The sequence below is a fragment of the Pelophylax lessonae genome (assembly GCF_965119305.1).
Source record: "Pelophylax lessonae genome assembly, chromosome: 7".
In the NCBI taxonomy this organism is placed as follows: domain Eukaryota; kingdom Metazoa; phylum Chordata; class Amphibia; order Anura; family Ranidae; genus Pelophylax; species Pelophylax lessonae.
In genome coordinates, this window is record NC_138774.1 from 34261809 (window position 1) to 34289733 (window position 27925).

Here is a 27925-nt window from a genome sequence, read left to right on the forward strand (position 1 = left end):
ACATGGGGGCTGAGCTGGAAGGGGTTAAGGAGTGTACTGTAAACAATCTGCCATGACAGCGACACATCAATGTATATTTATTGAAATACAGACATTCCGATTGCTGCATCAAACAGACGGCGTTCTCATAGCAGCGAGAGGTGTCTCCCTTTCTAGATCACTAATGTCTCTCTACCCTCATTGTACGAATATCCGTAGAACCGTTATCTTACACTACAAATGCTCCCCTACTGGATCTAGAAGCATCCGGTTAGAAAATGTCAGAGCTTCAGTGTAAGTTTGTCAGTTTTAGTTTCCCTTTTCTTCAGTCCTGTAAGTGTTTAAATGCCCATAAAGCGACACCGTAGTGCGGCTAGCACCCTTTTGTTTGGTGCTTTTCTCCATGTCTGATGTCAAGAGCGCCTGTTTGTCTCCGCCCACGTGACGCGTGCTTGGTTAGGTTTAATGAAGTTCTTTAATGTATATCAGACTCGAGTCTTAATCTTAGAGACTGACGCTCCTGTGATGGCCGAACATCCCCCTGCTTCCTCTCTCGCCAGCTCTCTCCCGACCTGCGTCGTTCTCGTCTTCCTCGGTCTCTATGTCTCTCCCATCTAGACTGGTGATGTCGCTCAGACCACGCAAGTGCTCCACCGAGTCGCTTTTCTGCAAGTCAGAGGCGATGGTCTGCAGACTAAGGAGGGAAACCGTGTCGGAGGGCGGGCCCATCTCGCCATCTGTCAGTGGGGCAGGGGCTTCAGCCCCGAGTGGCGGGGCCCTGAGTGTTAGCATGGGGCCTTTAGTGCGGCGGGCGTGGATCTCCTCGCTGATTTGCTCCAAACTGCGGAGTGCCGCTGAGTATCGCAGCTTGGCCTGTGACACGGAGACCTCCAGAGATGTGACCCGGGCCTTGTGTTCCTGTGAAAGAACAATGAAAGTTATGAAATCAGTCACATCGGTGTAAAGTATCTGCTGATAGAAACACTGAGGCCGCTGTTGCAGTGTCATGAGAGAAACACTGCGGCTGCCACTGCTTTCATCAGCAAATGCTAATTTCCTGGCTGTACATACAGTGACCAGAGTAATAGTGTTTACCATAGTAACACTGAACTGCTCTGGGGAGGTGATCAGGATTGTATTTTTTTTTTTTACACGCACTAGGCCTCTTTCACACGGTCCGTCTCCGTAGGCGGATCCGTGTTGCTCAGCGGGGATCGATCCGCGATCCCCGCTGAGCCGGCGGATGACAGCTCCGTCTCCGCTCGCAGAGCGGAGAGGGAGGTGTCTCAGCCCCCGCTGCCCTCTATGGGGGATCGGATGAGAGCGGACCGCCTGTCCGCTCTCATCTGATCCGATCACTGAGCGGATGGAAAAAACGGAATTTTTGTAAAATCTTACCTGTAAAATTCCTTTCTCCGAGTCCTCCGACAGTCGCCGCCTCTTCATATTCGTCACATATGGGGTATTAGACTTTGCTCCGAAGGAGTAGCTAGGCAACAGAATATGTTAACAATAAAGCTTTTAACATATCCCACCCTCAAGGGGTGGTCCCCTCAGTCAATACCCTCCTACTTCCTGCAACCATATCTCAGTTTTAGTGGAATAGCAGTAGAGTATACAACCAAACCCCAAAAGAGGGGCGGGGGCGGCGACTGTCGGAGGACTCAGAGAAAGGAATTTTACAGGTAAGATTTTACAAAAATTCCGTTTTCTCTTACGTCCTCCGACAGTCGCCGCCTCTTCATATTCGTCACATATGGGGACGTCCCAAAGCAGTGCAAACATGAGGGGTGGGAAACGCATCCGCGCCGAAAAGGCAACGCAGTCTCCGCATCAAAGAAAGGAACCTTACCAAAGGAAGGAAACCAGCTGGGCAACAGCAAAAAAACAAGTGCTCAACAGGAGCAACAACCCAGGAAAAGACAAAAAACCAGGGGATACAAAAAACTATCCCAACAGCCAGGAGTCCCCAACAAGGGACCCTATGGAACAGCCGCACTAAGAACCTTGCGGCCAAAGGAAGCATCCGCCGATGCCTGAACATCTACTTTGTAGAATTTTGTGAAAGTGTGCACGGTCGACCAGGTCGCCGCCTTACACACCTGGGCTACAGAAGCCCCATGACGACAGGCCCAAGACGTACTCAGAGATCTAGTAGAGTGCGCCTTCACAGGGACAGGAGGAGCCTTACCCTGCAAAGCATAGGCCTGTTCAATGGTCTGCCTGATCCATTTGGCGATGGTAGAGGCCGAAGCCGCCATGCCCTTCCGAGGACCCTCTGGAAGAACAAACAAGGAGTCAGTCTTACGAAAAAACTCAGTCGATTTAAGGTAAACCCTTATCGCCCGAACAACATCCAGAGAATGCAATCTCACCTCCTTTGGATGTTTAGGCTTCGCGCACAGCGAAGGCAAGACAATATCCTCATTAAGATGGAAATCCGAAACTCGTTTCGGAAGAAAAGAAGGATTAGGTCGCAAGACCACCTTATCCAAATGAATAACCAGGTACGGAGACTTGCAGGACAAAGCCGCCAGCTCCGACACTCTGCGAGCCGAAGTGATCGCCACCAAAAAGGCGACCTTTTTGGACAACATAGACAACGAGATCTCCCTGATCTGTTCAAAAGGAGCACGTTGTAACACAGATAGAACGAGATTCAAGTCCCAAGGGGGCAAAGGATCCCTCCTAGGAGGAACCAGATGCCGCACACCCTGAATAAAAGTGCCAACCAAGGAGTTGGAAGCCACGGGACGTTGAAACAGAACGGCCAGCGCAGACACCTGACCCTTTATCGTAGCCAGCGCCAAACGCTGATCAACACCCGTCTGAAGAAAAGACAGCACACGGGAAACCGAGTACGTGCGGGGTGAAAACCCCCTGGACTCACACCAGGCAATATAGGCCTTCCAAGTACAGTAATAAACCTTCCCCGAGGAAGACTTCCTCGCCTTGATCAAAGTATGAACGACCTCTGGAGAGAGACCCTTCTCCTTCAGGACCTCTGTCTCAACAGCCAGGCCGTCAAAGCCAGCGACTGTAAAGCAGGATGGTAAATCGGTCCCTGAGACAGTAGATCGTCTCGAAGAGGTAGACGCCAGGGGGCGTCGACCGCCAGATTCACGAGGTCTGCGTACCAGGACCGGCGAGGCCAGTCCGGTGCCACAAGAATCACTGTGCTGCGTTCCGAGAGTAACCTGCGAAGGAACCTGGACAGCAACTGAATCGGTGGGAAAGCGTACATCAGCCTGTACTGATGCCACGGGGCCACTAACGCGTCCGACGCGTCTGCCCGAGGGTCGCGCGTCCTTGCCACGAACCTTCTCACCTTGTTGTTGAGACGAGACGCGAACAGGTCCACATCTGGAAGACCCCACTTCGCGCACAACATCTGGAAGACAGCCGGGTGAAGAGACCATTCCCCCTGATCCAGGGTCTGGCGACTCAGATAGTCCGCCTGCCAGTTCTCCACCCCCGGAATGTGAACTGCCGTTATCGCCGGGACATGAGTCTCGGCCCAAGACAGAATGTCGGCCACTTCTCGAGCCGCCCGGGCACTCCTGGTGCCCCCTTGGTGGTTGATGTAGGCCACCGCCGTGGCATTGTCCGTCTGCACCCGAACCGGGCAGCCCTGCAGCCGGTCCGTCCAGCGATGAAGACAGAGATTTATCGCACGTAATTCCAGAATGTTGATCGGAAGGGAAGACTCTCCCTCCGACCAAGTCCCCTGGGCAGACAGAACGCCCAGAACACCACCCCAACCCGACAGGCTGGCATCCGTGGTGATCACCGTCCACGATGTAGGACGAAACGACTTGCCCCCGGACACCATCGGGGACTGGAGCCACCACAGAAGGTCTCTTCTGGTGCGATGACTCAACGAGATCTGAAGATCCAGAGATTGAGGTCGCCCGTCCCACTTGGACAGGATCTCCGCTTGGAGACCCCGCGTGTGAAACTGGGCGAAGGGAATCGCCTCGAAGGCCGAGACCATAAATCCCAGACATCTCATGCACGTCCTTAAAGACGAGTGCGGAACGTCCCTGAGGGACCTGACTTCCTCCTGAAGCGTTCTGAGTTTGTCTTCCGGCAGGAAGACCTTTGCTTGTACCGAGTCCAGAATCATTCCCAGGTAGGGAAGACGAACCGACGGACTCAGCGTCGACTTTGGAAAATTTATCGTCCAACCAAACTCCTGTAGAGTTTGCATCGTGACAGACAGGTCCTCCTCCAGACCCTGGCTGGTCGCAGACCGAACCAGGATGTCGTCTAGATACCCCAGGACAGAAATGCCCTGGGCCCTCAACAATGCCAGAACCGGTGCAAGCACCTTGGTGAAGACCCGCGGAGCCGAGGCGAGACCAAAAGGCAACGCCACGAACTGGTAGTGATCCTCCGCAATGGCGAATCGAAGGTACCTCTGGTGACCTTCGAAAATGGGGATGTGAAGGTACGCATCCTTCAAATCGATGGAGGCCATGAATTCCCCCGGAACCAGGGCAGCCACCACCGACCGCAGGGATTCCATGCGGAACTTGCGAACCCGCACAGAGCGGTTCAGAGCCTTCAAGTCCAGAATTGGACGAACCTTGCCCTCCTTCCTGGGCACGGTGAACAGATTGGAATAAAACCCCCGAAATCTGTCCCGATGAGGCACCGGAACCACCACTCCCTGAGCCCTCAGGTCCCGCACCGCCAGGTGCAGGTCCCGCAAACGCTCTGGAGACAGTTGAAGATTTGAGGGAAAAAATCTGCTCTCCGGCCGAGAGAGAAACTTGATCTTGTAACCAGATTGAACGATTTCCTGAACCCATCTGTCCCGCACACGGGCCAACCAGGGCTGAAGAAAACCGAGCAAGCGTCCCCCCACCCCAAAACTGGGTGAGGGCGCCCCTTCAGGCCGCACTGTTATGGGCTGCAGATCCGGATTGGCCGGACTTCTGTTTACCAGACCAGGACTTCTTCTGAGAGCCTTGACCTTTGAACGGCTTGCCCTTGTAGTGCGGCCGAAAGGCACGAAAGGACCCCTGAGGGGGCCGAAAATTAGCATGCTTCTTCCCAGAAGCCCCCTTAGCTTTGGGGAAATGGGGCAAGAGAGTGCTCTTACCCCCGGTGATCCCCTTAATCAACACATCCAGGGACTCCCCAAAAAGGCGAGACCCATCATAAGGCAGATTGGCTAAGGTCTTACGTGAAGACTGGTCCACCGACCAACATTTTAACCAAATCAGGCGGCGAGACAACACCGCCACACTGTGCACACGTGCAGCCAACGGAACCAGGTCCAGGTCCGCATCACACAGATACATGACACCCTGGTGGATTTGATCCACCATATCCAGGGTCGCCGGTGAGGCCGAATCGGCCACTAGGACGCGCCTGAGCATCTGCGTCCAACTTGCGATCGCCTGGGCCGCCATGAGAGAAGCAAACAGAGCCTTAAGCATAGAACCCGTAACAGAATAAGTATGACGGGTAAGAGACTCCAGTCTCCTATCCGTGGCGTCACGGAACACAGGGGAATCCTCTGCAGGAATCGCAGTGGCTTTGTTTAAAACCGCAATTGCGTGATCCACTGGGGGTGGCACACACCACCTTTCATCAGTGGAAGGTGAGAAAGGATAACGCAGCTTGAATCTACTTGGTACAGCAAAAGGTTTGCGTAGATTGCGCCATTGTTCCTTAACAGCGCGCTGAAAATCATCATTGCAGGGAAAAACCTGCGGCGTCCTGCGTTTTCTCTGCGTCCCATAAGCCGCCAAGGCGGCGGGGGGACACACCTCATCCTGCAAACGCAGCGTTTGCTTTATGGAAGCAATCAACTCATCCATGATTGCAAGCTCTTCAGGCGAGCCAGGGGGAGAATTATCAACCCCCTCAACTTCAGCCTCCACCTCAGACCCTATTAGATCAAGAGAGGAGCGGGACCCCGATAAGGAGGCCCCCGCCATAACAGCCCCATCACCTTCACCCTCAGAATCAGAGGAAAGAGCAACTCTGGGCCTTTTAGTAGATTGAGCAGCCACCAGCATCTGCACCTGAGCAGCAAGGCCAGCCACAATAGTGGCCAAATCCCCCCCTGGGGGGGAGACAGCGGTCCCCTGGCTTTCCACCAAGGCTGTAGGAAATTTTCCCTCCTGAGAATCCATTGCCCCTGTAATGCCAGACAACAAGGGGTTAACTGCCCCTTTTAAGCAAGCGCGGCAAGCGCAGCCCACCGCACCACACTCATGCACAATAAGACCCCCACAGGGAATATGCAAACTGAACACAGGCAATGGATAGCAAGAACAGAAGGGTAAAACCTGAGGAGACCCTCGCCGCCGCTGCTGCCTCGATCGGTGTTCCTGGAAAGAGGAAGTGATGCTGCCAGGGCGCTCTATGTAAGCCTATGGAGGCTACAAGAAAATGGCCGCCATGCATGTAAAAACATGCGGCCGGAGCGGGTGTAGGCAAAATGGCGCCGTTTGGCGCCGAAACCGCCGCTCCACAGTGCAGTAAAAAAAAAAAAAAAAAAAAACACACATTACATTCCAGTATCAGAATACATGTCAGATCGCCGCAGCGATCGCTGTATAGTGCCCAAACATGCCAAAAAACATGCCCCACAGCACACAGCTTCACACACTGACCAGGCTGACACACACAGTGTCACACAGCTCCCCCCCCCCCCCCCCTTGCAGCCCACAGCATGCAGCCGAGAGATAGGGAGACAAGCAGTGTGATTAAAGGCAGGTTACACAGTCCCAGACTGACACCCCCCCAGACAGACAGGTCCCCACATAAATACACTTACCTCACATGGCGTGGGGGACCCGCACAGGCGAACAAGCCGCTGCACATGAGGCAGGGAGAGTCGCATTCAAGACGCACAAAATGGGGGTTAAGAAACCGCACAGCGTCCAGTGAGGTAGCCACCTCACCAATCATCCCTGCACCGAACAGGGATGGGTCGTTCACTGTGCCAGGAGCGTTACCTGGCTGAACGCTCGATGGCAGACTGGGAAGCCACTGACCCACGACCTGCGATCAGGGGGATCAGCCCGAGACCCAGTCTGCATGATCCTCTTCATCCGAAGAACTAACTAACGCTGACAAAAATAACAGCTAAGTAAAGGTAGAGAGAAAACTCAAACAAAATTTTAAAAAGAAGAAAGAGTCTGGGGCAGAAAGCCCCAGCACAGAAAAAGCCAGCCACTCCTGACAAGCTAGACATTAAAACTGGGATATGGTTGCAGGAAGTAGGAGGGTATTGACTGAGGGGACCACCCCTTGAGGGTGGGATATGTTAAAAGCTTTATTGTTAACATATTCTGTTGCCTAGCTACTCCTTCGGAGCAAAGTCTAATACCCCATATGTGACGAATATGAAGAGGCGGCGACTGTCGGAGGACGTAAGAGAAATAGGGTTTCCATCCGTCCAGATTTCACGGACAGGATCGGACACGGATGGCAGCGGGTGTCAGCGGAGGTGTCCCCATAGAGCTGCATGGAGGATCCGATCAAATCCGCCTAAAAAACTGACAGGCGGATCTGATCCGATCGCCCGTGTGAAAGGGCCCTTATGGTTGCTTATACCAGTGCATTTCACAGTTATAAGCAACCAATTTTTCTGAATGAAAACTATTCATTCAATGTTTACTATTGTGATTAGCCACAGTTAATCACATGGTACAGACGGGCTGTGATTGGCCCTGTCTGTACCATGTGGTCACTGTGACCAATCACAGAGCTCATCACATTAGTACACAATGAAAGGCATCAAAGCCATTCATTGTGTACAGCTGTCGTGTGATCTGCTGTGATTGGCCACAGCAACCATATGGTACCGGCAGCAGGCCAGTACAGCGATCTGTCATCACAGCCGGTGACAGATCCCTCCGAAGCACGGCCCATGGGATGCACGATTTCCATCATCCTGGGTGGCCATCAAATTTTAATAAGCTGGGTGGGAGGGGGGGGATATGTTTTGTTATTCAACAGCACTGAAACAAGACACAGCCAGGCAGCTAGCATTTTCAGAAGTAGGTGAATAGTCGTCATAGCCCCATAGACCGGTTTACTATAGGTCTGCCTGCAAGGAGGCAGCAGCCCAAGGTAAGCTCCTAAGTAACTGCTGGGAAAGGGGGGGGGGGGCAGGATGATCCAAGCTATTGAGGAGAGGGGAGCAGGTGGTTGTTGGAGGGAACAGGCGGAGCTGAGAAGTCATTGCTGGGGGGGGGGGGGGGGGACTGGGTCAGCTCAAATGCTTAGTCACAGTTGTGAGGGGAGAACTGAGCTGCTGAGTCATTGCTGGTAGAGGGAACAGTGCGAGTTGGGTCACTCCTGGCAGGGGAGGGTACTGTGAGCAAGTCACTGCTGGGAGGGGGGGGAGCAAGGGACAGTTAGCTGCTGAGTTACTGCTGGAAGGTGGTAGAAGGGTGAGCTGAATCTGCTTAGTCACAGCTGTGAGGGGAGAACGGAGCTGCTGAGTCATTGCTGGTAGAGGGAACAGCATGAATTGAGTCACTCCTGGGAGGGTACTGTGGGCAAGTCACTGCTGGGAGGGGAGAGCAAGGAACAGTTAGCTGCTGAGTTACTGCTGGAAGGTGGTAGAAGGGTGAGCTTGGAAAGCTGGGAAAGGAGTTCAGCAGTGACTCAGCTCAATAATGGGAGAGAGAGCTGAGAGATGTGGCAAGGACATGAATTACATCAGTTATTCTCTGATCTTTGTTGATGAATTGCTCTACGATGCCTCTAGTTACAGAGGGTTCCTTGAGGGCTAGTTTACCTAACCACCTTCCGACCGCTCACAGAAAATATACTACGAGTGGGCAGCAGGCACAATTACGTGCGTCACCTGTACATGGGCGCACAGCACACCACTCCTGTGACCGATGTCTCCATCGGACACAACGGATTACTGTTACCAGTACCCTATATCATGTGATCTCTATGATTGGTCATAGCAATCACACTATTACAATGTAAACAAAACAGTCAGGATTGTTTTCACTCATGACTGCTTGCTTAGTGTTGGAAAGCTGTGATTGGCTCACAGCCATCACATGGTACCTGGCTACCTGTACCTGGCTGGGGTCACAGCATGTCAACAGTGACTAAGCATTCATTAATGTTAACCCATTCATGGCAGCTAAAACTATTGCTTATAACAGTGAACTTCACTGTTATAAGCAAACCCAGTGTTAAAAAAAAAAAAATCCCTAATCACCCCCCAGAGTAGCACAGTGTCACTATGGTGACACTGAATTACCTTGAAGGACAGGATGGAAAAAAAAAAAAAAAAGTGTTTAAATTTATTTTTACATACAAGTCACAAGTCAGTACCCCTGATCACTGCCACACCAGTCTGATGATGCTGTACTGCACTGGTGACAGTGCACACTGGTGGAAAATTGTGAAAAAAAATTTGTTTTATGCAATTTCTTTTTTTCCAAAAAACAAAAAAATACAACTTCAAGCCTCTAAGTAAATACTTCTGGTCTACTTTGTACTGTTCTGGCATTTTAGGGTCTCAAGAAATTAGATCAGTACATCCGGGTTGATACATTTTCAAATGTATATACCACAGTTTGTAGATGCTATAACTTTCACACAAACCAATATACACATATGGGATTTTATTTTATTTTTTTTTTACAAAAAAATTTAGCAGAACACATTTTGGCCTAGGTTTATGAAGAAATTTGATTTTTTTTTTAATTTTTATTGGATAGGTTTTATAACAGAAAGTAGAATTTTTATTTCCTTTTTATTTTTCGTTTATATAATAAAAAAAATATTAAACTCAGTGGTGATCAAATACCACAATTACATCAATTTCATTTGCATAATACAGTGTTGCATGACCGCGCAAATTAAAGTAGCGCAGTGCTGAATAGCAAAAGATGCCCTAGTCACGAGAGGTAAAACCTTCAGGAGGTCAAGTTGTTAAGCTCTTGGTGCCGGTCGTGCGCAAATAGACGGCCTCTTGGCGGGTGGACCTTGGCACCCAATAGCCACATATTTGCGTGCATTAGTGCAAATACAGCTGTGCAGAGAACGCGCGCCCTGCGAGTTCCCAATCACTGCCTGCGACTAGATTTCCAATCATGTGACCTGCCATGACAGCCAAACACGGCGGTCACATGATCATAACCCCCGCACCGCCTCCCTAAACCCCTCAAGGGCCGGGAGGTGCCGGCTCCAAGGGGTTAAAGGTGAAGAATTATAACTAGTAATATTCTGAGGTGATCAAATACAGTACTGAATCAGTAGATTTAATGGGCTATTTAATTAGAAACACAAACTGCTAGCCTTTTCAATGGGCCTCCTGATATTCATTTTAAAATATTTTAAGTGATAAAAAATTTAAATGACACGACTTTAATCTTTAACCACTTTACCACCGGAGGATTTTGCTGTGTTACGTCCAGGCCACTTTTTGCGATTTGGCACTGTGCGACTTTAACTGACAGTTGCGCGGTCGTGCGACGCCGTACCCAAACGAAATTTACATAAATTTTTGCCCACAAACAGAGCTTTCTTTTGGCGGTATTTGATCACCTGTGCGATTTTTAGTTTTTGCGCTATAAACAAAAAAAAAGCGTAAATTTAAAAAAAAAAAAAATAATATTTTTCACATTTTTTTTATATGAAATTCCCCCCCCCCCCCCCAAAAAAAATGTAAAAAAAAAAAAAAAAAAAAATCTAAATTTTTTTACATTTTTGGCCAATTTGTTTTCTGCTACCTATGTTTGGTAAAAAAAAAAAAAAAAAAAAAAATCACAATAAGTGTATTTTGATTGGTTTGCACAAAATTTATTGCGTTTACTAACTAAGGGAAAGATTTCTGTCATTTTTGGTGTTTTTTTTTTTTTTTTTAACGAGTAATGGCGGCGATCTGCGATTTTTTTTGCGGGACTGCGACATTGCGGCGGACAGATCGGACCCTTGACTGACATTTTTGGGGGTACCAGTGACATTACTACAGTAATCAGTGCTAGAAATATGCACTGTTACTGTAAAAATGACACTGGCAGGGAAGGGGTTAATTTTATTGGAGAGGGAGGGGTTAATGTATGCCTGGTGCTTACTAACATGTGTGGGGGGAGGTGACTGAGTGACACAGGGACAGATCGCAGGTTCAGCTATGCTGAACCCTGCAATCTGACCCTGTCTGTCACTTAGGAGATCCGCCCGCTTTGTTTACACAAGCGGGCGGATCTCCAAACTCGATTCCCCGACGATCGGGGAAGAGCGGCGGTGATCATTGCCGCTCCTCCCCTGGCCCGACTCCCGCTGTGACCGAATACAGCGGGAGCAAGCCTGCGGCGGCGCGCGTGCGCCGCCCACAAGGGGAGGAGTCCAGCGACGTAGGTCTACGTCGCTGGACGGAAACTAACCACTTTGCCGCAGTAGAGCTCGAGTGAGCGGTCGGAGAGTGCTTAAAATATAGACTCGGCACATTATTTTGCCATTGGATATGATTTTTGGGACATATTTTTGGGGCAGTTTCAAAAGCCCCTTTTGGGTGTTGGAGTTCTATGTACACTGTCATCATTATTACCAGAAAGAACAAGGAGCGATGACCTGCACAGCAGACAGTTATGACATCATGTTCATATGAAAAGGGAATATTCATGTTTATTACACAAAGACCAGACTAGCTGATCATTGTCATACAGCAGAGTATCGTCACCTCTAACACTGTATTGAACTGCGCCTTCAGTTCGAAGTAGGGGCGACTCTTGATGATGACGCGTTTCAGGCTCTTCTGCAAGGTCTGCACTCTGGCTTCAGCTGCATGGCATTGCCGGGTCACCCGTTGGTGCTCAAACTCGCTGCGCAGTCGCTCCTCCTCCGCCTCATTCACCTGTTACCGGGATTAAGGAACCAGAAATTAGTAATAAACCAAAAAAAAAAAATCACAACTATTTGTAATGTCAGAACTGTTCTGTCCCCCCCAAAAAAATCACCTATTAATATAATTTAAGGTGGTTCTGACGACTGAGGGTTTTTTACCTTTAAGTATTCTATGCATAAAAGTAAAAAAAACACAATAGACCCTCAAAGAGGACCAGGTCCTCTAAACAGCAGCCTGCAAAAACCTTGCGGCCAAAGGAACATTCGTAGATGCCAACACATCCACTTTATAAAAATTTTGTGCAAGTGTGTACCGACGACCACGTGGCCGCATTGCAAACCTGCGTCACTGACGCCTGATGAGGGAAGGCCCAGGAGGCACTGAGCGCCCGAGTAGAGTGTGCCTTGACAGGGAAAGGAGGAACCTGACCCCTGATGGAATAAACCTGAACCACTGTGTCTGATCCATTTGGAAATGGTCCCAGAGGAAGCGGACAACCGTTTCCAAGGCCCATCCATGAGCACAAATAGTGAGTCCGTCTTCCTAAAAGACTCCATAGCTTCCAGGTACACCTAATTGCCTGGACCTCACCCAAGATATGCAAAGCAATTTCCTTCGGATGTTTTGGCCTGGGACACAGGGAAGGCAACACAATGTCTTCATTCAAATGAAAATCAGAGACAACCCGAGGAAAAAACGACGGACAGAGGCGAAGAACCACCTTATCTCTGTGAACCACCAAGTAAAGTGAAGGACAGGATAACAATTCTGACACCGACAACCCGCGCGCAGAGATGATAGCCACGAAAGGACAACGTAAGCAGGGGAATCTTCCAATGATTCTCAAAAGGAGACTTCTGGAAGACAGAGCACCAAATTGAGGTCCCAAGTCGTCAGAGACTGCACGTGCCTAACTCCCTGAAAAAAAGTATGTCCCAGGGAGTATGTGGCCAAGCGCCATTGAAAGAAGCATGCTAAGGACGACACCTTACCCTTGATACTACTCAAGGCCAGTTTCTGCTCAACTCCCCGTTGAAGGAAGGTCAAGATCCGAGCCACTGAAAAGGAGCGAGGATGAACCCCAAGAGACTCAAACCACGCAATGTACGTCTTCCACGTAGGATGGTAGATCTTCCTAGAAGTAGATTTCCTAGCTTTTAACAGTGTTGGAATCACAGACTGAACAAAACCTCTATCCATCAGCACCTGGTGTTCAACAAGCCAGCGACTGTAAAGAGGATGGAAGATTGGTCCTTGGGACATCAAATCCTCCCCGAGAGGAAGCTTCCAAGGAATGTTGGAGACCAGCCACACCAGATCGGTGTACCAAGCCCGGCGAGGCCAGTGCGGGGCCACTAAGATGACCGGAATTCAATCTGCCTCGATCCTGTGTAGAAATCTTGGCAGAAGCTTGAGAGGGAAGGCGTAAATCAGACGATACTGACCCCACGGGCCACTAGCGCATCTGTGGCGTCCCAAGAGGATTCCGTGACCGAGCCATAAACCTCTGCAACTTTCTGTTGACCCAAGATAACAGATCCACCTCGGGATGCCCCACCGGAGACACAACTGATGAAACACCTCTGGAGGAAGGGACCACTCCCCTTGGTTCAAAGCCTACCGACTGAGGTATTCCGCCTGCCAGTTTTCCACCCCTGGAATGTGTACAGCGGAGAGGGCTGGAACGAACCGTTCTATCCACCTTAGAATGCCGCTACCTCCACAGACGCCAGAACACTTCTTGTGGCCCCCTGGTGATTAACATAAGCCACGGTCGTGGCATTGTCCGATTGAATGTGCACTGGACATCCCTGAAGACAATCCGTCCAATGGTCAAGGCACAGTCTGATCGCTCGGAGTTCCATGACATTATTCGGACTTTTCAGTGTCCAGATCCCCTGAGCAGAATTTTTGCAGAGAACACCTCCCCAGTCGGACAGGCTGGCATCCTTGGTGACCACTGTCCAATAGAAGGGGAGGAAGAATTTGCCCAGCCGAAGCGCCAGAGAATGAAGCCACCATATCAGGGACTTTTTCGTTCGCCAGATGGGATTGTCCAGAGACTGCGGATTCTTGTCCCATTTGGCCAGAATCTCCCTTCCAGGGACCTCGGTATGGAACTGTGCAAACAGAACCACCTCCAAGGTAGATAGCCTCAGGCCCAGCACCCGCATGCAGGTCCAGAGGGATGACAATCTGCTGGAGAGCAGCAGACTAATTGTAACCCGGAGGGATGACCATCTGCTGGACAGCAGGAGACGAATTGTAGCCTGCAGTTTCTGGAGTTTGTCCTGAGAAAGGAGCACTCTGGCTAAGGCCGAGTCCAGAGTCAGATCCAGATACAGCTTTGTGGACAGAACAAGAGCAGACTTCTGAAAATACAGAATCCAGCCAAGCTCCCTCAAAGTAGGAGACTCCGCTCGCAGGAGGAGGTCGTCCAAGTAGCCCAGTACCGAGATCCCCCATTGGAGTAACAATGCTAGCACAGGGGCCAACAATTTCATGAAGACCCGAGGAGCGGACGCAAGACCAAAAGGGCTACACCACAAACTGATAAATGCTCCTTTCCCACGGCAAAGCTGAGGAAGCGCTGGTGACCGGCATATTGCAATGTAAAGGTAAGCGTCCTTGATGTTGATGGAGGCAAGAAAATCTCCCTGATGCAGGAAAGCCACCACCGTGCAAATTGACTTCTGCACCCGCACAAAGCAGTTCAGTGCCTTGAGGTCCAGAATTAGACGCACCTTGTCTACCTTCCTGGGGACTGTAAACAGGTTTGAATAAAAATCCCTGAAAGCGTTCCGAAGTCGGAACCAGGACAATCACCCTTTGAAGTAAAAGGTCTTGCACCGCCCCAAAAAGAGTCTGTAACCAGACCGGGGACAGTCACACGTTGGAAGGAAGAACCTTACAGGAGGGTAAGAACGAAACTCGATCTTGTAGCCGGGCTGTATGACCTCGTGGACCCACTTGTCTTGTACCAGGGAAGTCTAAAGGGTCCAGGAACCAGCAAAGACAACCCCCCACCCCATATACAAGTGCGGGCGCACCTTCCAGCTGAAGGGGCCTTGTCCGCGGGTCTGCAGAAGCCCGCTCTTGACTTGCCAGACCAAGTTCATTTGGATCCTCCAGAGGAGGCCCCGAAGGGCTTTGATCCCTTGTCAGTTGACCCTGAGGGACAAAAAACTTCTAATGAACTGAGAAGGATGGCCCACATCTACAACGAGGGTCCTTGCCCTTAGTAGCTTGCGGGGAAAAAAAAAAAAAGGTACTCTTCCCCCTGTGAGACCTTTAACGATGTAATCCAGAGTAGCACCAAACAGGTGATCTCCTTGAAAGGGAAGATCAGTCAGGCCTTTTTAGAAGTCTGGTCTGCAGACCTGCATTTGAGCCAAAAGACATATCGAAGGACCACAGCCAAAACAGAGAGCCAAGCCACTAGGGGAGCCGCAGGCAGGGAGGGGGGAGCTACTCCCCCTCCAGGTCATGGCGCAAAAGCTTAGCCCACTCAGTCAGAGTCTGCGACACCAGGGCAATGGTGAATATCAGCCTCAGTGCCAAACCAGGCAGGGTGTATATATTGCGAGCCACAGCCTCCGCCTTCCTGTCAGCCAAGTCCTTCAAAGCTGGGGACTCTTCAACCGGAATCACGGTTGCCTTGTTTAATCAGGAAACCGAAAGGGTCCACCACCGGTGGAACAGTCCACATCTTAATAAGGAGCTCCTCATAGGAATAACGCCTAGTAAATCGCTTAGGGACCCCAAGGGGACGCTTTGGTCATCCCCACTCTTTAGCGACAATTCTGTCAAAATAGGCAGAGAAAAGAAACACCTTTGCCGCTCTGGATGGCTTGGGAGTGCCAAAGTAAACCTGCGCCTCTGTCGCAGCTGCATCCTCCATCTTCAAGGTCTCACGCAAAAATACAATCAGTGTATCCACCAGCGCCTGTTCGTGCGTGGTTGCAGATGTGAAGGAATCATCCTCACCCTCTGAGGATTTCGGGCGCATGGTCACAGACCCAGCAGGGTGACCCACGTTCGCAGCGGCCGAATCAGATTCAGGATCTGATGAGATAGATAAAGGCAGGGAAAAGTGGGGGGCACTTTTTGCTTGCTCGTCGCCCGAAAGCCACCTCCACCCAGGACACAAAGGACTCCAGGAACATCGTCAGTTCATGGATGGATGGTTGGGACCTGGAGGGCCCGCAGCCTCAGAGAGGGGATCAGGTGGGGAGATGTGCTCTAAAGACACCATGAGTCACCAGGGGGACCCCACAAAAGTGTTAAAAACACTGCAAAGGGACAACCCCCACCGCGCAAGCAGCACCACCCAGTCGCCAGGCACAAAGCACCAAGCGATCCTCATCAGAGATGGAGAGAACCCCACCAGACTCACCACCCAGCAGAAAAAGGCACCTGCAGCCACCAGGATAATCTTCACTCCACGATCAGGAAGTGAAAAGATCCAGGAGTCAGCACCAGGGATGGGGAGGGGCTCCCACCGCCAAAACCGTCGCCCACAGGGCTCCACTGTCATGGCCGCCACTAATTTCAATGGCAAACCACCACAAAATGGGCGCCAGACTACACAAACATGGCTGCCGTGCATAGAAACACAGGCTACAGCAAAATGGTGGCCCTGCTAGGCTCCCAGGGACCCATGAGGGTTTCACAGGCCTCAAGGCCAGGCCCAGGCAGGACAGAGGGGAGCCACCACCAGGTATACAACCCCCCCCCCCCCCCCGCACACAGCCATTCCTCCGGTCGCCGGCGGCCCCTATTGCCAGCATAGCGCCCTGCCCCCAACTCCAGGAGGTGGACCAGACCACCCACACAGCCCTAACATAAGTGGAGGGGGGATGGGGGACAGATGAAAGGGGGGTGCCTGATGGGAGGAGGGGAACCCGGGGGTCCGACCGTCCCAAGGAGGGGCCCACGTCCACCCCAAAACCCTCCAAGGGGACTACTCACCATACCAAAAACCAGGCGGGCACCACTCCAGACAGGACCCCTCGCCATCGAAATGGGGGGCTGTCGTCCAGAAGGAACATTGCGACTCGGGCCAAAAACCCGGTTGAATGCGACCTAGCAAGCCGTTTAACTCACAGGCCAGCCCCCGTCCAGTGGGGCTATGTCGCGGCCAACCTAGCACGGAGCAGAGGTCTGCATGCTCTCACTGGCCAGACTGGGGTGACCACTGGATCTAGAATATCCAGCCCGTCGCCCAGTCTGGCAGTTGATTGTAGATCTCACAGGTAAAAACCAGGAGAAAAAATTTCCATCTAAAAAGAAAAAACGTTGCCAGGACCAAAGATCCCAGGCCTACACAGCAGATGCTAAAACAGGGTACAATTTTAAAATGGCACTACGAGAAATAACCGCTACCCCAGTCTTTCAGCATCAGGAAGCTTCCCCTGAGGGCTAGTACTGCCCGCCCTCTCTTACTTTGCAGGTAGCGTGGTTCAGCATTTCTTGCCACGTTGGGTCCAGTCTGTTCTTGTCAGCAGTGACACCCTGCTCAGCAACAAACACCATTTCCCGGGCAGCAGCGTGCATGCTGACCGCCCTTTCATACCGCAGAGCAGCGCTGTGAGTGTCCTGCTGAGCCTAGAAGGAAGAAAAAGAAAATAATCAAAATGAAATCTTCATACATACATAAATGCCTGGTCATATTCTAATTGTGAAACGACACCTCTGCATCTGAGAACAAATACTGCAATACAATGTACATATTCTTTAGACAAATACCTTATACAGGCTCTCAGTTTATCCATTGCTAAGATTACACATACACACACAATATGTTCCAGCTTTGTTATTCATACACGTTATAACAGGGGTCCTCAAATTTTCTTAATTAAGGTTACAGTTTATGGTCCTTCAAACTTTAGCGAGACCGGACAGTGGGCATAGAAAATGTCACCACCTCATTGAGAGGAGTAGTGCCCCATCATAGGTGTCACTGGGAGGAATAGTGCCCCGTCTTTGGTTTCAGTGGGAGAAATAGGGCCCCATCATTGGTGTCAGTGGGAGGACTAGTGCCCCATCATTGGTGTCAGTGGGAGAAATAGTGCCCCATCATTGGGGTCAGTGGGAGGAATAGTGCCCCATCATTGGGGTCAGTGGGAGGAATAGTGCCCCATCATTGGTTTCAGTAGGAGGAATAGTACCCCATCATTGGTGTCAGTGGGAGGAATAGTGCCCCATCATTGGTGTCAGTGGGAGGAATAGTGCCCCATCATTGGTGTCAGTGGGAGGAATAGTGCCCCATCATTGGTGTCAGTGGGAGGAATAGTGCCCCATGATTGGTGTCAGTGGGAGAAATAGTGCCCCATCATTGGTGTTAGTGGGAGGAATAGTGCCCCATCATTGGTGTCAGTGGGGGGGGGGGGGGGGAATAGTGCCCCATCATGGGTGTCAGTGGGGGGGGGGGGGGGGGGAATAGTGCGCCATCGTTGGTGTCAGTGGGAGGAATAGTGCCCCATCATTGGGGTCAGTGGGAGGAATAGTGCCCCATCATTGGGGTCAGTAGGAGAAATAGTACCCCATCATTGGTGTCAGTGGAAGGAATAGTGCCCCATCATTGGTTGCAGTGGGAGAAATAGTGCCCCATCATTGGTTGCAGTGGGAGGAATAGTGCCCCATCATTGGTGTCAGTGGGGGGGGGAATAGTGCGCCATCGTTGGTGTCAGTGGGAGGAAAAGTACCCCATCATTGGTGTCAGTGGGAGGAATAGTACCCCATCATAGGTGTCTGTTAGAGGAATAGTGTCCCATTATTGGTGTTGGTGAGAGAAATAGAGCCTCATCATTGGCGTCAGTGAGAGGAAAAAAGTGTCCCATCACTGGTGTCAGTGGGAGGAATAGTGCCCCATCATTGTCAGTAGCACTAATAGTGCCCCACCATAGGTGTCAGTTGGAGGAATAGTTCCCCATCAATGGTGGCAGTAAGAGCAATAGCGCTCCATCATTGGTTTCAGTGGGAGGAATAGTGCGCCATCATTGGTTTCAGTGGGAGGAATAGCTCCCCATCATTGGTATCAGCTGGAGAAATGGAGCCCCAATAGAGCAAGCAAAGGGGTGCATCAATGACCACACTTTCGAGGCTTGCCTTGGCACAACATTTTGATTTTGTGCAACTAAAACCTGTTTTTAATCTAAACATTGCAAACAATAAATCACTGTTTTCTGTCTATCTGGTACGAGTACTGGGGACACTTCGTAGTATCTGGATGGGTGACCATATAATTAAAGCATTTCTGTGCTCTCTGTATTAGTAAGTACTGTTTAGTTCAGAAACACAAGCTAGTAAATGCCTTGTGCAGTTTGGAAAATCTTTGTATGGTATGTATGTGGATGCAGTGTCCATTGATGCAGTGTCCATGGATAGAGTATGTGGATGTTATCTGCCACATCATTCCTTATTTTCTGCCCCATGATTGTGCCACGGGATCATGAAATATTTATCTGTACAAATGACTAAAGATCAGCAGACAAATCGTACCTCCTTGGCCAATCTTCTTGCTTCATAGTAGGGCCTGGCTTTCTCGATGCAGGCTCCGAGCTGAGTGGCCAGAGAGTTCAGGCGTCTGGCAGACTCCGTAAGAATTCGGCGGTAGGCGGTGCGGGCATCCTGCAGGGGGCAGTATAATACATATGAATGTTTATGGATGGAGCACCTTGGACAGAATTACAGAGAAGTGACCCAACACTCACATCCAACTGCAGCTCCAGCTGGTTGATCTCCTCGCTGGCCTGGTTCAGACGCTCCAATTCTTCCTGGAGAGATGGCACAATGGCAATTGTCACAATGCAATAAAGGCAGCAAAACATAGTGAGGATGACGGGGGTGAAAAATAACCAAAATGTTAAAAATAAATATTGGTGATTTTATTACAAGGATTTGTCACATCTGTGTGACCTAAAGGAAGCCGTCATTTTCCAACACCTATCCTCAATACTGGTTTTATAGCAGTACCAAGGAATTGTATTTCTGCTTTGTAGGAACACAGGATCAATGCCTTCCATAATGACAAACAGCAATCTGCATTGTTTACATAGGAAGACTGCCGTTCTGCCTGTGTAATGAACGATCAACAGGTGCCAGCAGGACATCAAGTCTGCCGCAGCCACTGATCAGCTCCCGCTGCGCACAAGCACACTGGGAGCGAGCCTTCGGTGGCGCGCATTTGCGCCCAATACCTGGAAGTGCAGGATCATGTATATATACGCGATTCTGCGCAGCGCAGCTGCCCTGTAGCAGTAAATCTGCTATAAGGCGGTCAGCAACTGGTTAAATGGCATAAGTTGGCATGGCAGCAGCAGGGGGTTTCACCTGACATGCAGACTGCCACCCAAATACTTCCACACACACCACAGGAACATTCTCCCCATCCACCCCCATATTTCCCAGGCCCAGCTCTCTCATCACCAATGCTCAAAGGATCCGAACAAAGGATTCAAGAAAATGCAACATCAGATGTAGATAGAAAAGCGTAACCCCAATAAAATATCTCCTCTTTTACTTCTATTCCATATATATATATACACACATACATACATATATATATATATATATATATATATATATATTAGTGCAGTGATTTTATTCTGTGCTTTGCAAAGTATGATGAACCATTGAGAAGAGTCGGTTCCCAGTCTATGGGGTGTATCACACTCACCGCATCTCATATATACAAAGACTGGGGCCAGGGTGGTCAGATGCTGGTTAGCATAGTAATATATTTTTGGGCTGTAGGAGGAAACCAATGTGAATGCGGAGAGCAAACTCAATGCAGATAGTGTCCCTTGTGGGACCTGATTTCAGGACCCAGAGCTGCAAGGCGAGAATGCTAATCACAGCCACTGAGAATGTGAAGAATGACAATTACTGCACTGACAGCGCAGGGGAATGATGACATGCCCTGTAGCTATAGGGCAGAGAGTTCCTTGTTAGTCTCCTTCAATGGGCATGATGTCACAGCAAGGTTAAAGGCACAGTCTCATCTTTCTTACCATGATTCATGTTACATCCACATTTAGGGTGCAATATCTATGGTCGCATTCCCCAACCCCCACCCTCAATGTGCCCCCCCCCCCACTTACCTGAATTGTGGGGTGCTTCTCCTTGCAGCATCCAGCTTTTTTTTTTTTTTTTTATTACTTCAGCCCTGGAAGGTTTTACCCCCTTAAGCTGGATACACTATACAATTGTCTTTAGATTTTTTTTCTTTTAGATTTACCAAAACTATATAATATGAGGTCAAACCTAAACACTTTTTTTTACTCTCTGCTATAGCACACATCCAATAAAAAAAAGAAATAAATAAAAATCCAAATTTCTTCATGAATTTAGGCCAATGTGTATTGTGCTACACATTTTTGGTTAAAAAAAAAAAAATCCCAATACGCGTATATTGATTGGTTTGCGCAAAAAGTTATATAGTGTCTAAGGAAGGGATATTTTTATGGAATTTTTTTTTTTTTTACTAGTAATGGCGGCGATCAGCGACTTCGACATCGCGGTGAAAAAAAAATCGGACACCTGACACATTTGACACTTTTTTGGCGACCAGCGTCACTAATACAGTGATCAGTGCTAAAAAATATACGCACTGTTACTCTAATGACACTGGCTGGGAAGGGGTTAACATCAAGAGCGATCAAAGGGATAAATGTGTTCCCTAGGTGCAGGGATCCTCAAACTACGGCCCTCCAGCTGTTGCAGAACTACACATCCCATGAGGCATTGTAAAACTCCGACATTCACAGCCATGACTAGGCATGATGTAGTTCTTGAACAACTGGAGGGCCATAGTTTGAAGGCCCCTGCCTAGGAGTATTTACTGTGTGGGGGAGGTGCTCTGACTGGAGGAAGACAGATATTGGTGATTGAGCTTAGCAGAAACACAAGATCTCCACCTTTCCCTCTTACAGAACAGCGATCTGCCTTGTTTACTGCCAACCCCGTTCTGTGTCTCTCGGGAACGAGCGTGGGTGGCCGGCAGACATTGAGTCCACCAGACCAGCGGATTGGCCCCCCTGTAGCCAATCAGCGCGGGAACGCACCTCAGGGGGTGCGCGCGCCCCCTGGAGCCCCTACACTGAATTACGTACCGGTACCTAATTTCACGCAGGGAAGCCGATTTGCCGCAGTAAAAGTAAGTTAGGCAGTTGGCAAGTGGTTAATGTAGAGCTCCGGCGCATCATCCATTCACAGAGATCTGTAATTGGGAATACTACCCTGGCTGAGGGACTCATAGATCTCAATAGAACACAAGGGAACCGCACTCGCAGTCCACCGATTACTTCTTCCAGTCCCATAAAAGAAGGTCCATACCACTGTATAGAACTGGGGTGAAGGGAAGAATCTGCAAGAGTCTGGGCACTGCACCTACGACACCCCGGTTGTGGTTCCAATGCTCCAGTGCAAAAATATAATAACTGCTTGCTGACCGCCTCACGTAGGAGTACAGCGGCAGAGCTGCTCTCCTGTGCTGGGTCCCATATCTAGTATGAGATTCAGCACTTCCGGGTAAGGGGCGCAAGCCTTGCCTGTGCTGTGATTAATTGCAGCACAAGCTGATCAGCGGGTGCCGGCCAATGATTACCCGACGGCATCCACTGACATCCCGATGCCTCAATATGGCTTCCACATATACTTGCAAATGTTGTGCAACTAAAACCTGTTTTCAATGCAAATTGTTAGAGCGTTTAGAGGAGTTTAGAGAGGAAAAAAAACAAAAAACACTGCTAGCGCGTTAGGATCAGCAGCGTTTTGGCAGGAAAAATGCCTGGCGCGTCTAAACACGTCCAAATGTGTGCATTAACGCTAGTCCCATTCAGCGCTTGAGCATTAATTAATTTTAATGGCCATTTGTGCATTTGTCAAGAGTCAATTTGCAAGGGTCAAGAGTTTTTTTTAAGCCAAAACGCTGCTGCCAGGAGGAAAGGCATCTAGCAGAGATGGGCAAACGCAGCGTGTGTATGAGTGGTTGCCATTTTTGTACAGCATGCTGGCATTGGCATGCGGACACATTGGCCTTTTTTAGCTGCCATTCTGCCCGTTCCTCATTAAAGGCGCTTTGTGTCCCTGCACCTTTAAAGTGGTTGTAAAGGCTCAAGGTTTTTCATGCATGAAGGTAAAAAAACTTTGTGTGCAGCAGCCCCCCTTACCTGAGCCCCACCTCAATCCAGCGATGTGCATGAGAGCAGCAGTTCTCTGGGCTCTCTGCTTCTGCTACTGTCAATCACAGCCAGCGAGCCAATGAGAAGAGGGTGAAGGAAGGGCCGAGCTGTGCTCTGTGTCTGGACAGACAGACAGCAGCGGCTTGGGAGTGGGCCTGCTCAGGTGCCCCTACAGCAAGCTGCTTGCTATGGGGGTTTTTAGCCCAGAAGAGGAGGATCGGGGCTGCTCTGTGCAATTCCATTACACAGAGAAAGCAAGTATTACATGTCAGCCTTTAACCACTTCCCAACCGTGCTATAGCTGAATGACGGCTACAGTGCAGTCGCACATTTCCGGGAGGGCGTCTATTGACATTCTCTTGTGATCGCACTTCCTGTGCGCCCCCTGCGGCGTGCATCAGCAGGGATACTTCAGACACAGGTGATCACAGATTTGGGTATAGAGCCAATAACAGCCACTCTTTACCATGTGATCAGCTGTGTCCAATGACAGCTGATCGCAGTGTAAACATGATTTGCCGGTTATTGGCAGTGCTCTCCTCACACTGACATTGTATGAGGGGAGCCGGTAAGCAGCAATCCACACAGGGGACATCTACACTGATCATCAGTGTCCTGATTTTCAGCGGAGCCCCAACAGTGTTCCCAATCAGTGCCGACTACCAATGCCCATCATTGCTGCCTACCAGGGCACATCACTGCAGCCCCATCAGCGGCCACCACTGCAACCCCATCAGCGGCCACCACTGCAGCCCCATCAGCGCCCATCACTGCAGCCCCATCAGCGCCCATCACTGCAGCCCCATCAGCGCCCATCACTGCAGCCCCATCAGTGCCCATCACTGCAGCCCCATCAGCGCCCATCACTGCAGCCCCATCAGCGCCCATCATAAAAATTTCATATGGGTGCAGCGTTGCATGACTGCACAATTGTCATTCAAAGTGCAACTTGTGACTGCGCCTTTAGATAAGAAACAAGGATATTTCAGGAGATCATTCCTTTATTGGGGGGGGGGTGTTGTGTGGCGGGTTATTATCCTGGTGATCCGATTTAACAGGCAGGAATAAGATAGAGATATATATATATAATATATATATATTTATTTATTTATTTATATATACATACACACACCAGCCAGCTGAACTCCTCTATATACTCTGAGTGAAGCTGGCCATACACTGATAGAAATTCAGCATGGACTGGCCAGACTTCAATCAGTTTGTGGCCGTCCCTGCTGAACAGAAGTCATTTAAATCGACCTCTGTGCTATGGATATGTTGGAAAATTTTCCATTGATTGGCAACTACTGCCAGTGGTCAATGTATCCTGACAGTGGTCAACGCATCCTGACAGTGGTCAACGCATCCTGACAGTGGTCAACGCATCCTGACAGTGGTCAACGCATCCTGACAGTGGTCAACGCATCCTGACAGTGGTCAACGCATCCTGACAGTGGTCAACGCATCCTGACAGTGGTCAACGCATCCTGACAGTGGTCAACGCATCCTGACAGTGGTCAACGTATCCTGACAGTGGTCAACGCATCCTGACAGTGGTCAACGCATCCTGACAGTGGTCAACGCATCCTGACAGTGGTCAACGCATCCTGACAGTGGTCAACGTATCCTGACAGTGGTCAACGTATCCTGACAGTGGTCAACGCATCCTGACAGTGGTCAACGCATCCTGACAGTGGTCAACGTATCCTGACAGTGGTCAACGTATCCTGACAGTGGTCAATGCATCCTGACAGTGGCAGATGCTGCGGTCAGAAAACAACGTCTGGCTGAGCGAAAAAATCATCTGTGTATAACCAGTTTAAAGAGGTATTAAGGAAAAATTGTTTGGATAGGTCAGGCAAGGACTTTGAAGGCACCAAAGCAGTTTTTATAAAATAAACAAATTTATTAATGAATTGATTAAAAACCATCAAACATGGTACGTGGGCCCCAAAAAACTTAAAACCACAAATGTAATATATTGCAGCTTACCGATCATTAGATGTGGTGGCTGCATTCGTTTTCTTTTCTTTGGCTTTTTCCCCTCTGTTTTCCCCTGGTGATCTGGCCAGTAACACATCTCCTGTATTACAGCGCTCCAATCCGGATGAAGGAGCACCTTTGGACAGCAGCATTGTCAGTCTGGGGGGGGGGGGTGATGTTAGATGTAATAGCAGTTTTAGATACACTAACAAATTGAAGCCAAACTCCAGATCACACTTTATAATCAGTTACAGCAGTTTTTGTTTCCCTTTTGGGATAAGAGTCCATTCACACTTTGGGTGATTTCAAAATCGCATGATTTCCATTGCGACTTTACAGTGTGACTTTGATGTAGGGCTGCAACTAACGATTACTTTCATAATCGATTAGTTGGCCGATTGTTTCGATTAAAAATCGACTAATCGGATAAAAACCTCAACAAAAAAAAAGGTTGGTATATAATTTAGTTAATATTCTTGAATATCTATATACAGTGGTAAATATAAATATCCAGCTATATAATCCACTCTGAGACAGATACAGTGGGTACGGAAAGTATTCAGACCCCCTTAAATTTTTCACTCTTTGTTATATGCAGCCATTTGCTAAAATCATTTAGGTTCATTCTTCTTCCTCATGAATGTACACATAGCACCCCATACTGACAGAAAAACACAGAATTGTTGACATTGTTGCAGATTTATTAAAAAAGAAAAACTGAAATATCACATGGTCCTAAGTATTCAGACCCTTTGCTCAGTATTTAGTAGAAGCCCCCTTTTGATCTAATACAGCCAGGAGTATTTTTGGGAAAGATGCAACAAGTCTTTCACACCTGGATTTGGGGATCCTCTGCCATTCCTCCTTGCAGATCCTCTCCAGTTCTGTCAGGTTGGATGGTAAATGTTGGTGGACAGCCATTTTTAGGTCTCTCCAGAGATGCTCAATTGGGTTTAAGTCAGGGCTCTGGCTGGGCCATTCAAGAACAGTCACGGAGTTGTTGTGAAGCCACTCCTTCGTTATTTTAGCTGTGTGCTTAGGGTCATTGTCTTGTTGGAAGGTAAACCTTCGGCCCAGTCTGAGATCCAGAGCACTCTGGAGAAGGTTTTTATCCAGAATATCCCTGTACTTGGCCGCATTCATCTTTCCCTCGATTGCAACCAGTCGTCCTGTCCCTGCAGCTGAAAAACACCCGCACAGCATGATGCTGCCACCACCATGCTTCACTGTTGGGACTGTATTGGACAGGTGATGAGCACTGCCTGGTTTTCTCCACACATACCGCTTAGAATTAAGGCCAAAAAGTTCTATTTTGGTCTCATCAGACCAGAGAATCTTATTTCTCACCATCTTGGAGTCCTTCAGGTGCAAACTCCATGCGGGCTTTCATGTGTCTTACACTGAGGAGAGGCTTCCGTCGGGCCACTCTGCCATAAAGCCCCGACTGGTGGAGGGCTGCAGTGATGGTTGACTTTCTACAACTTTCTCCCATCTCCTGACTGCATCTCTGGAGCTCAGCCACAGTGATCTTTGGGTTCTTCTTTACCTCTCTCACCAAGGCTCTTCTCCCCCCGATAGCTCAGTTTGGCCGGACGGCCAGCTCTAGGAAGGGTTCTGGTCGTCCCAAACGTCTTCCATTTGAGGATTATGGAGGCCACTGTCCTCTTCGGAACCTTAAGTGCAGCAGAAATCTTTTTGTAACCTTGGCCAGATCTGTGCCTTGCCACAATTCTGTCTCTGAGCTCTTCAGGCAGTTCCTTTAACCTCATGATTCTCATTTGCTCTGACATGCATTGTGATCTGGAAGGTCTTATATAGACAGGTGTGTGGCTTTCCTAATCAAGTCCAATCAGTATAATCAAACACAGCTGGACTCAAATGAAGGTGTAGAACCATCTCAAGGATGATCAGAAGAAATGGAAAGCACCTGAGTTAAATATATGAGTGTCACAGCAAAGGGTCTGAATACTTAGGACCATGTGATATTTCAGTTTTTCTTTTTTAATAAATCTGCAACAATGTCAACAATTCTGTGTTTTTCTGTCAGTATGGGGTGCTATGTGTACATTCATGAGGAAGAAGAATGAACTTAAATGATTTTAGCAAATGGCTGCAATATAACAAAGAGTGAAAAATTTAAGGGGGTCTGAATACTTTCCGTACCCACTGTATGTCATGTTCTGGGTCCTGATCGGGGATCTCCCCTCTGTGTAACCGCACTGTCGGCTACAGTATCCGGCTCTTGCAGAGTGTGCAGCGAGCGGCTGGACCGTGCGCAGGCGCACCGCATTGAGCTACCTTGAGTCATCAGAGGTGGTTGCCTTAGCTGGACATTATCCACGTACTACTGCGGGAATGAACAGCTGAGCCGCCGGCAAGGAGGAGAGTACCCTACACACATCAGATCGGGGGATATAATTTCCATGCATGACACTATACTTGTTTGTGAGTACCTGTTTTTATGGCTTTAATTATTTTCATTAAATGGTGTTACACTAGGGCGGTGTGCGCTCTCTTTCTTTTGTTTTCTGCCATATTTAGAAATCGGAGTTTGTGCTGTTGAAAAACAGCAGACTTGGTGGCAGATCACCAGATGAAAATAGAAGAAAGCGAGCCTAAAAAAAGAAAAGGAATGCAGCCATCGCATCTAAGAATTGGTAAGCTGCAATATAATAAAATGTTTGCTTTGGGATTAATACCTCTTAAAGAACACAAATCTAATACCTGTATTCGGGGATCCAGCTCTTCCTCCAACTCGCCTTCATCCTTCTTTCCATTGCAGAGCTCTTCAGCCGGCTTCTTCATCTCAGTGCCACCGTCTCCCTTCAGCTCTCGGTGGTCAGTTGGGTTGTCCTCGGCTCCTGGAGTTGGAAGCCTCTCCTCACACGGGGGCCCCTCCCTGACCTCCATGATGGGACAGCTCACAAGCGCA

General features: G+C 49.3%; 1 protein-coding gene across 1 annotated transcript; it reads right to left on the reverse strand.

Moving 5' to 3' along the window:
* Positions 1-27925, reverse strand: SH3BP5L (SH3 binding domain protein 5 like). Its single transcript, XM_082262536.1, has 6 exons — positions 27718-27925; positions 19540-19602; positions 19328-19456; positions 17270-17431; positions 11660-11833; positions 1-897 (listed from the first exon to the last, which is right to left on the reverse strand). Exons 1-6 carry the CDS (start codon positions 27901-27903, stop codon positions 484-486), a joined length of 1128 nt encoding a protein of 375 aa, XP_082118662.1. The 5' UTR covers positions 27904-27925; the 3' UTR covers positions 1-483.